Raw genomic sequence first — 10,559 nt, 5'->3', positions numbered from 1 at the left:
CCTCTCCTAACTGTCAATAAAACATTGAATACAAATAGTAACCATGCTTTACAAACATCTTCAACTTAGTTACATGGACATTTCTCGGTTATTCCGTCTTCCACCTAACTGCCTGTGATTACATGTCAGAGAAAAAAATACTTTATAAAGTTCAAACAAAGAGAGAATATGCACTACCGTTCAAAAGTTTGGGGTCACTTAGAAATGTCCTTGTTTTCTAAAGAAAATCAAACTTTTTGTCCATTAAAATAACATCAAATTGATCAGAAATACAGTGTAGACATTGTTAATGTTGTAAATGACTATTGTAGCTGGAAGTGGCAGATGCACCTCCCCCGACTTCACTCATTGATTTCGTCTACAGGCGGTAACCTTACAACTCAAATGCACAGTAAAATACAATAAAAAATATAACATTTAAATCTCCTAACCCTTTAACCGAAATTCTCAATAAAAGAAGCCTCACTAAGGGTCCACTGGGAAACAGGGGTGGTTCCTATCCTTTACACATGCAGGTTAGGAGGTTACATTTGTATTTTATTTTAGGGAGAAAACTAGCCCCGTGAAACCAGTCTGCTACCCTAGGAGACAACATTAGTGGGCACTAGGCAAGGTTCCTTCTCTGTCTGTGAAACACAGGCTGTCATGTTTTGTCTTTGATCATGTCTTGTCCCTGTGCTTCCCTCTGCTGGTCTTATTAGGTTCTTTCTCTTTCTCTCTCTCTATCGTTCCGTTCCTGCTCCCAGCTGTTTCTCATTCTCCCTACGACCTCATTTACTCTTTCACACCTGTCCCCTATTTTGCCCTCTGATTAGAGTCCCTATTTCTCCCTCTGTTTTCCGCTCCTGTCCTTGTCGGATTCTTGTTTGATGTTTGCTGTTCCTGTGTCCTTGTTTCGCCCTGTCGTGTTCTTTGCCTTCTTCAGATGCTGCGTGTGAGCAGGTGTCTATGTCAGCTACGGCCAGTGCGTTCCCGAAGCGACCTGCAGTCTGTGGTCGCGTCTCCAGTCGTTCCTCTCTATTGACGAGAGGATTTCAGTTTCCTGTTTTGGATTTACTATTGATTATATCCAGGAGAATCATTATTTGTTTAATACTGGAATAAAGACTCTGTTACTATTACGTCGCTTTTGGGTCCTCATTCACCAGCATAACAGAAGAATCCGACCAAGATGGACCCAGCGACTACGGATTCTCTCAACACTGCCGTCAAGTTCCAGGGAGCAATGCTCGGCAGACACGAGCAGGAATTGTCTGCTGCTCGTCATGCCGTTGAGACCCTGGCCACTCAGGTCTCCGACCTGTCAGGACAGTTTCAGAGTCTTCGTCTCGTGCCACCAGCTACTTCCTGGTCTTCCGAGTCTCCGGAACCTAGGGTTAATAACCCACCATGTTACTCTGGGCAGCCCACTGAGTGTCGCTCCTTTCTCACCCAGTGTGATATTGTGTTCTCTCTCCAGCCCAACACATACTCAAGAGAGAGAGCTCGGATCGCTTACGTCATATCACTCCTTACTGGTCGGGCTCGGGAGTGGGGCACAGCTATCTGGGAGGCTAGGGCTGAGTGTTCTAACGTTTATCAGAACTTTAAAGAGGAGATGATACGGGTTTTTGATCGTTCAGTTTTTGGGAAGGAGGCTTCCAGGGCCCTGGCTTCCCTATGTCAAGGTGATCGATCCATAACGGATTACTCTATAGAGTTTCGCACTCTGGCTGCATCCAGTGACTGGAACGAGCCGGCGTTGCTCGCTCGTTTTCTGGAGGGACTCCACGCTGAGGTTAAGGATGAGATTCTCTCCCGGGAGGTTCCTTCCAGCGTGGACTCTTTGATTGCACTCGCCATCCGCATAGAACGACGGGTAGATCTTCGTCACCGAGCTCGTGAAAGAGAGCTCGCGTTAACGGTGTTTCCCCTCTCCGCATCTCAACCATCTCCTCCCACCGGCTCAGAGACTGAGCCCATGCAGCTGGGAGGTATTCGCATCTCGACTAAGGAGAGGGAACGGAGAATCACCAACCGCCTTTGCCTCTATTGCGGTTCTGCTGGACATTTTGTCATGTCATGTCCCGTAAAGGGCCAGAGCTCATCAGTGAGCGGAGGGCTACTGGTGAGCGCTACTACTCAGGTCTCTCCATCAAGATCCTGTACTACCTTGTCGGTCCATCTTCGCTGGACCGGTTCGGCTGCTTCCTGCAGTGCCTTGATAGACTCAGGGGCTGAGGGTTGTTTTATGGACGAAGCATGGGCTCGGAAACATGACATTCCTCTCAGACAGTTAGGGAAGCCCACGCCCATGTTCGCCTTAGATGGTAGTCTTCTCCCCAGTATCAGATGTGAGACACTACCTTTAACCCTCACAGTATCTGGTAACCACAGTGAGACCATTTCCTTTTTGATTTTTCGTTCACCTTTTACACCTGTTGTTTTGGGTCATCCCTGGCTAGTATGTCATAATCCTTCTATTAATTGGTCTAGTAATTCTATCCTATCTTGGAACGTTTCTTGTCATGTGAAGTGTTTAATGTCTGCTATCCCTCCTGTGTCTTCTGTCCCCTCTACTCAGGAGGAACCTGGTGATTTGACAGGAGTGCCGGAGGAATATCATGATCTGCGCACGGTCTTCAGTCGGTCCAGAGCCAGCTCCCTTCCTCCTCACCGGTCGTATGATTGTTGTATTGATCTCCTTCCGGGGACCACTCCCCCTCGGGGTAGACTATACTCTCTGTCGGCTCCCGAACGTAAGGCTCTCGAGGATTATCTGTCTGTTTCTCTCGACGCCGGTACCGTGGTGCCTTCTTCCTCTCCCGCCGGAGCGGGATTTTTCTTTGTTAAGAAGAAGGACGGTACTCTGCGCCCCTGCGTGGATTATCGAGGGCTGAATGACATAACGGTTAAGAATCGTTATCCGCTTCCCCTTATGTCGTCAGCCTTCGAGATTTTGCAGGGAGCCAGGTGCTTTACTAAGTTGGACCTTCGTAACGCTTACCATCTCGTACGCATCAGAGAGGGGGACGAGTGGAAAACGGCGTTTAACACTCCGTTAGGGCATTTTGAATACCGGGTTCTGCCGTTCGGTCTCGCTAATGCTCCAGCTGTCTTTCAGGCATTAGTTAATGATGTACTGAGAGACATGCTGAACATTTTTGTTTTCGTTTACCTTGACGATATCCTGATTTTTTCACCGTCACTCGAGATTCATGTTCAGCACGTTCGACGTGTACTCCAGCGCCTTTTAGAGAATTGTCTCTACGTGAAGGCTGAGAAGTGCGCCTTTCATGTCTCCTCTGTCACTTTTCTCGGTTCTGTTATTTCCGCTGAAGGCATTCAGATGGATCCCGCTAAGGTCCAGGCTGTCAGCGATTGGCCCGTCCCTAAGTCACGTGTCGAGTTGCAGCGCTTTCTCGGTTTCGCTAATTTCTATCGGCGTTTCATTCGTAATTTCGGTCAAGTGGCTGCCCCTCTCACAGCTCTGACTTCTGTCAAGACTTGCTTTAAGTGGTCCGGTTCCGCCCAGGGAGCTTTTGATCTCCTCAAGAAGCGTTTTACATCCGCCCCTATCCTTGTTACTCCTGACGTCACTAAACAATTCATTGTCGAGGTTGACGCTTCAGAGGTGGGCGTGGGAGCCATTCTGTCTCAGCGCTTCCAGTCTGACGATAAGGTCCATCCTTGCGCTTACTTTTCTCATCGCCTGTCGCCATCGGAACGCAACTATGATGTGGGTAACCGCGAACTGCTCGCCATCCGCTTAGCCATAGGCGAATGGCGACAGTGGTTGGAGGGGGCGACCGTCCCTTTTGTCGTTTGGACTGACCATAAGAACCTTGAGTACATCCGTTCGGCCAAACGACTTAATGCACGTCAAGCTCGTTGGGCGTTGTTTTTCGCTCGTTTCGAGTTCGTGATTTCCTATCGTCCGGGAAATAAGAACACCAAGCCTGATGCCTTATCCCGTCTCTTTAGTTCTTCTGTGGCTTCTACCGACCCCGAGGGGATTCTCCCTGAAGGGCGTGTTGTCGGGTTGACTGTCTGGGGAATTGAGAGACAGGTAAAGCAAGCACTCACTCACACTGCGTCGCCGCGCGCTTGTCCTAGTAACCTTCTGTTCGTTCCTGTCTCTACTCGTCTGGCTGTTCTTCAGTGGGCTCACTCTGCCAAGTTAGCTGGCCACCCCGGCGTTCGGGGTACGCTTGCTTCTATTCGCCAGCGGTTTTGGTGGCCTACTCAGGAGCGGGACACGCGTCGTTTCGTGGCTGCTTGTTCGGACTGCGCGCAGACTAAGTCAGGTAACTCTCCTCCTGCCGGTCGTCTCAGACCGCTTCCCATTCCTTCTCGACCATGGTCTCACATCGCCTTAGACTTTATTACCGGTCTGCCTTCGTCTGCGGGGAAGACTGTGATTCTTACGGTTATCGATAGGTTCTCTAAGGCGGCACATTTCATTCCCCTCGCTAAGCTTCCTTCCGCTAAGGAGACGGCACAAATCATCATTGAGAATGTGTTCAGAATTCATGGCCTCCCGTTAGACGCCGTTTCAGACAGAGGTCCGCAATTCACGTCACAGTTTTGGAGGGAGTTCTGTCGTTTGATTGGTGCTTCCGTCAGTCTCTCTTCCGGGTTTCATCCCCAGTCTAACGGTCAAGCAGAAAGGGCCAATCAGTCGATTGGTCGCATATTACGCAGCCTTTCGTTTCGAAACCCTGCGTCTTGGGCAGAACAGCTCCCCTGGGCTGAGTACGCTCACAACTCGCTTCCTTCGTCTGCTACCGGGCTGTCCCCGTTTCAGAGTAGTCTTGGCTACCAGCCTCCTCTGTTTTCGTCCCAGCTCGCCGAGTCCAGCGTTCCCTCCGCTCAGGCTTTTGTCCAACGTTGTGAGCGCACCTGGAGGAGGGTCAGGTCTGCACTTTGCCGTTACAGGGCGCAGACTGTGAGAGCCGCCAATAAACGTAGGATTAAGAGTCCTAGGTATTGTCGCGGTCAGAGAGTGTGGCTTTCCACTCGTAACCTTCCCCTTACGACAGCTTCTCGCAAGTTGACTCCGCGGTTCATTGGTCCGTTCCGTGTCTCTCAGGTCGTCAATCCTGTCGCTGTGCGACTGCTTCTTCCGCAACATCTTCGTCGCGTCCACCCTGTCTTCCATGTCTCCTGTGTCAAGCCTTTTCTTCGCGCCCCCGTTCGTCTTCCCTCCCCCCCCCCCCGTCCTTGTCGAGGGCGCTCCTATTTACAAGGTACGGAAGATCATGGACATGCGTTCTCGGGGACGTGGTCACCAGTACTTAGTGGATTGGGAGGGTTACGGTCCTGAGGAGAGGAGTTGGGTTCCATCTCGGGACGTGCTGGACCGTTCGTTGATTGATGATTTCCTTCGTTGCCGCCAGGGTTCCTCCTCGAGTGCGCCAGGAGGCGCTCGGTGAGTGGGGGGGTACTGTCATGTTTTGTCTTTGATCATGTCTTGTCCCTGTGCTTCCCTCTGCTGGTCTTATTAGGTTCTTTCTCTTTCTCTCTCTCTATCGTTCCGTTCCTGCTCCCAGCTGTTTCTCATTCTCCCTACGACCTCATTTACTCTTTCACACCTGTCCCCTATTTTGCCCTCTGATTAGAGTCCCTATTTCTCCCTCTGTTTTCCGCTCCTGTCCTTGTCGGATTCTTGTTTGATGTTTGCTGTTCCTGTGTCCTTGTTTCGCCCTGTCGTGTTCTTTGCCTTCTTCAGATGCTGCGTGTGAGCAGGTGTCTATGTCAGCTACGGCCAGTGCGTTCCCGAAGCGACCTGCAGTCTGTGGTCGCGTCTCCAGTCGTTCCTCTCTATTGACGAGAGGATTTCAGTTTCCTGTTTTGGATTTACTATTGATTATATCCAGGAGAATCATTATTTGTTTAATACTGGAATAAAGACTCTGTTACTATTACGTCGCTTTTGGGTCCTCATTCACCAGCATAACACAGGCTACATACTCCAGTCCAGTAGGTGGCGGCAACCGCCATATAACTTCAAGGGAAAAGAAGGGGAATGTTGATTGACAGACCAGAAACCATCCGTCTTGAGAGGAGGCAAGATGGCAGCCCCGGCAGTGGCTGAGTTTCAAAGAGCCCAGTCTCTTCTCAGTTCAGACCGGAATGCATCTATCGATATTTTACATTCGATAGGTAAGTATATTTAACACCATAGTACCCTCCAAACTCGTCATCAAGCTCGAGACCCTGGGTCTCGACCCCGCCCTGTGCAACTGGGTCCTGGACTTCCTGACGGGCCGCCCCCAGGTGGTGAGGGTAGGTAACAACATCTCCAACCCGCTGATCCTCAACACTGGGGCCCCACAAGGGTGCGTTTTGAGCCCTCTCCTGTACTCCCTGTTCACCCACGACTGCGTGGCCATGCACGCCTCCAACTCAATCATCAAGTTTGCGGACGACACTACAGTGGTAGGCTTGATTACCAACAACGACGAGACGGCCTACAGGGAGGAGGTGAGGGCCCTCGGAGTGTGGTGTCAGGAAAATAACCTCACACTCAACGTCAACAAAACAAAGGAGATGATTGTGGACTTCAGGAAACAGCAGAGGGAGCACCCCCTATCCACATCGACGGGACAGTAGTGGAGAAGGTGGAAAGTTTTAAGTTCCTCGGTGTACACATCACAGACAAACTGAATTGGTCCACCCACACAGACAGCGTTGTGAAGAAGGTGCAGCAGTGCCTCTTCAACCTCAGGAGGCTGAAGAAATTCGCCTTGTCACCAAAAGCACTCACAAACTTTTACAGATGCACAATCGAGAGCATCCTGTCGGGCTGTATCACCGCCTGGTACGGCAACTGCTCCGCCCGCAACCGTAAGGCTCTCCAGAGGGTAGTGAGGTCTGCACAACGCATCACCGGGGGCAAACTACCTGCCCTCCAGGACACCTACACCACCCGATGTCACAGGAAGGCCATAAAGATCATCAAGGACAACAACCACCCGAGCCACTGCCTGTTCACCCTGCTATCATCCAGAAGGCGAGGTCAGTGCAGGTGCATTAAAGCAGGGACCGAGAGACTGAAAAACAGCTTCTATCTCAAGGCCATCCGACTGTTAAACAGCCACCACTAACATTGAGTGGCTGCTGCCATACATGTAAAAAATGTATCACTAGCCACTTTAAACAATGCCACTTAATATAATGTTTACATACCCTACATTACGCATCTCATAGGTATATACTGTACTCGATACCAGATCTCCCGGGTGGCGCAGTGGTCTAGGGCACTGCATCGCAGTGCTAGCTGCGCCACCAGAGTCTCTGGGTTCGCGCCCAGGCTCTGTCGCAGCCGGCCGCAACCGGGAGATCCGTGGGGCGACGCACAATTGGCATAGCGTCGTCCGGGTTAGGGAGGGTTTGGCCGGTAGGGATATCCTTGTCTCAGTATGTATTTTTTAATTTTTTTTTTATAAAAAAATATATTTTTACACCATAGTAAATGGTTTTTTTATAAAAAAATATATTAAAAAAAAACAATAAAAATTTAAATAATTTTTTTTTTTTTTTAAATGTAGTAAAATGTCTGCTCTTGGCCGGTAGGGATATCCTTGTCTCAGTATGTAAAAATTTAATAAAATGTATGCACTCTACTGTAAGTCGCTCTGGATAAGAGCGTCTGCTAAATGACTAAAATGTAAATGTAAAAAAATCTACTGCATCTTGCCTATGCCGTTCTGTACTATCACTCATTCATATATCTTATGTACATATTCTTCATCCCTTTACACTTGTGTGTATAAGGTAGCTGTTGTGAAATTGTTAGGTTAGATTACTTGTTGGTTATTACTGCATTGTCGGAACTAGAAGCACAAGCATTTCGCTACACTCGCATTGACATCTGCTAACCATGTGTATGTGACAAATAAAATTTGATTTGATTTGATATATAGCTACAACATAACTTGTAGTAAAAGAGTCCCTGTCCATGAATTAGAGAAGTTAGCTAGCTAACTTAGCTAGTAATTTAGTAGCTTGCTAGCTACCGTACTTTAGCTCAATGACCGTACCGGGCTTCCCCCATTGGTCACAGTGAGTCAGCAGCAGTGACACCGGTAGCTAGCATGCTGTGCATTTAGCTAGGTAACGTTAGCTAACTACTATTTTGCTTGCACATAGAATTACTAGCTAGCTAAATGGTAGAAGATTCCGACACAGACAGAAGTGATTCCAACCGTATATCCATCGACGCAACATCGCGGAACTTTCGGAAACACTTGCGAAGCAGACTCGACAGACCGGACCGGGATTTGGGGTGTGAGAATAGGGACGCCTGCTACACAGACCCTGTGGGCTAGTGGTCACCAACCTTTTCTGATTCAAGATCACTTTCTGAGTCAAATTTCAAGCCGAGATATAACATTACTTCTTTAAAAAACCTATGCAAGAGCCTATGCAAAACTAACCTACTAAAACAGTACTGTAGTAATAAGTTGAATATGTACAGTTTTTATATAAAATATACACATCTACCCAATTAGGAATCTTTATTTTCTACCATGGTTTTTGCTTAACTATGTGCAGTAGGCTATAGGACCTATACATTATCACCGCATATTGGCTTTACTTGAATTTCCCTGCCAATACACTGTTATTCTTCTCAGAACAGTAACAAAAAAACAAAAAATCGAGGTGGGCTATATGATCACACAATAGATCAGTTGTATTACTCCTGAAGCACAGCTGAGTGAGCATACATTTAAATAATGACCTTTCTCTATTTTACTGGGCTGATGGTGTCTGTTTCTGATGGTCAGTCTCAGCGGCGGGAGAGGGAAACAGAGTGAGGGTCTGCCTCAACATCCCTCCGCTCTCCACTGACCAAAAAGGGTCACTGTCTTCCTGCTGATGGCTAAACTCGCGTCGCACCGCACAAATTCATGTTACTCGCACAAATTCATGTTACTCCTATGACCAGAGAAAGTTAAATATTCCTTGATATTAAAAAAGACTTAAGCCCCTAATAATAACAATGCAAGCTGTTGTAGCTTTCTTTTATGCCTGCTATGTTACTGCAAACCTGGTTAGCTGAGCCATCAGAGTTTGTACCTTCAGACTGGAGAATGACCAATATACAGAGTTTTGGGGCTCAAGTAGGTGGATATTCAGTATCATATTTAAAATTTGGATGACAACATTTCCCAGAGACAGCCATGTATAGTGCATTCATAAAGTATTCAGACCCCTTCCCTTTTTCCACATTTTGTTACCTTAAAGCCATATTATACCATTTATTCAATGAATGTACACACAATAAATTAAATAGCTACACACAATACCCCATAATTACAAAGCAATAACAGGTTTTTGGACATTTCATTCAGAAAGTATTCAGACTCCTTCCCTTTTTCCACATTTGTTACCTTAAAGCCATATTATACCATTTATTAAATGAATGTACACACAATAAATTAAATAGCTACACACAATACCCCATAATTACAAAGCAATAACAGGTTTTTGGACATTTTTGCACATTTTTAACAAATACAAAAACATACCTTTATTTACATAAGTATTCAGACCCTTTGCCATGAGGCTTGAAATTGAGCTCAGGTGCATCCTGTTTCCCTTGATCATCCTTGATGTTTCTACAGCTTGATTGGAGTGGTAAATTAAATTGATTGGACATGATTTGGAAAGGCACACACCTGTCTATATAAGGTCCCACAGTTGACATTGCATGTCAGAGCAAAATCCAAGCCATGAGATCGAAGGAATTGTCCACAGAGCTCTGAGACAGGATTGTGTCAAGGAAAAGATCTGGGGAAGGGTACCAAAACATTTCTGCAGCATTGAATGTCCCCAAGAACACAGTGGCCTCTTGTCATTCTTAAATAGGAGAAGTTTGGAACGACAGTGCCTTCCTAGAGCTGGCCAAACTGCGCAATCGGGGGAGAAGGGCCTTGGTCAGGAAGGTGACCAAGAACCCGATGGTCACTCTGAGTTCTTCTGTGGAGATGGGAGAAGCTCCAAGAAGGACAACCTTCTCTACAGCACTCCACCAATCAGTGGCCAGACGGAAGCCACTCCTCAGTAAAAGGCACATGACAGCCCGCTTGGAGTTTGCCAAAAGGTACCTAAAGGACTTTCAGCCCATGAAAAACACGATTCTCTCGTCTGATGAAACCAATATTGAACTATTTGGCCTGAATGCCAAGCGTCAAATATGGAAGAAATCTGTCTCCATCCCTACTAGAGGTCGACCGATTAATTGGAATGGCCGATTAATTAGGGCCGATTGCAAGTTTTCATAACAATTGGAAATCTGTAAAAAAAAATATTAAAAAATTACACCTTTATTTAACTTGTTATGGCTGCAGGGGGCGTATTGAAAAACTGGAAAATATGTGCAAATTTTCAAACGGCCTCTTAATCAATTTTTGCTCTTACAATATGCATATTATTATTACTATTGGATAGAAAACAGTCTCTAGTTTCTAAAACCGTTTTAATTATTTCTCTAAGTGGAACAGAACTATTTTTACAGTCCATTTCCTATCCGGAAGTGAGATTTCCAAAATCGATGTCGCTCTTCGAGCCCT

General features: G+C 47.0%; 1 protein-coding gene across 1 annotated transcript in view; it reads left to right on the top strand.

The window, feature by feature from the left end:
• Positions 1–6,047: 6,047 nt before the first annotated feature.
• LOC139578820 (26S proteasome non-ATPase regulatory subunit 11-like) overlaps positions 6,048–10,559 on the top strand; it is a 29,022-nt gene continuing 24,510 nt past the window's right edge. Inside the window, exon 1 of the mRNA XM_071406877.1 lies at positions 6,048–6,144. Within this exon, the coding sequence (XP_071262978.1) occupies positions 6,054–6,144 (91 nt within the window). The 5' untranslated portion in view covers positions 6,048–6,053. The remainder of the gene's footprint in view (positions 6,145–10,559) is intronic.

This window comes from Salvelinus alpinus, chromosome 6, assembly GCF_045679555.1.
Source record: "Salvelinus alpinus chromosome 6, SLU_Salpinus.1, whole genome shotgun sequence".
Taxonomy (NCBI): Eukaryota; Metazoa; Chordata; class Actinopteri; order Salmoniformes; family Salmonidae; genus Salvelinus; species Salvelinus alpinus.
The sequence above is the reverse complement of the archived record's forward strand: the minus strand, read 5'-3'. Positions and strand labels throughout refer to the sequence as shown.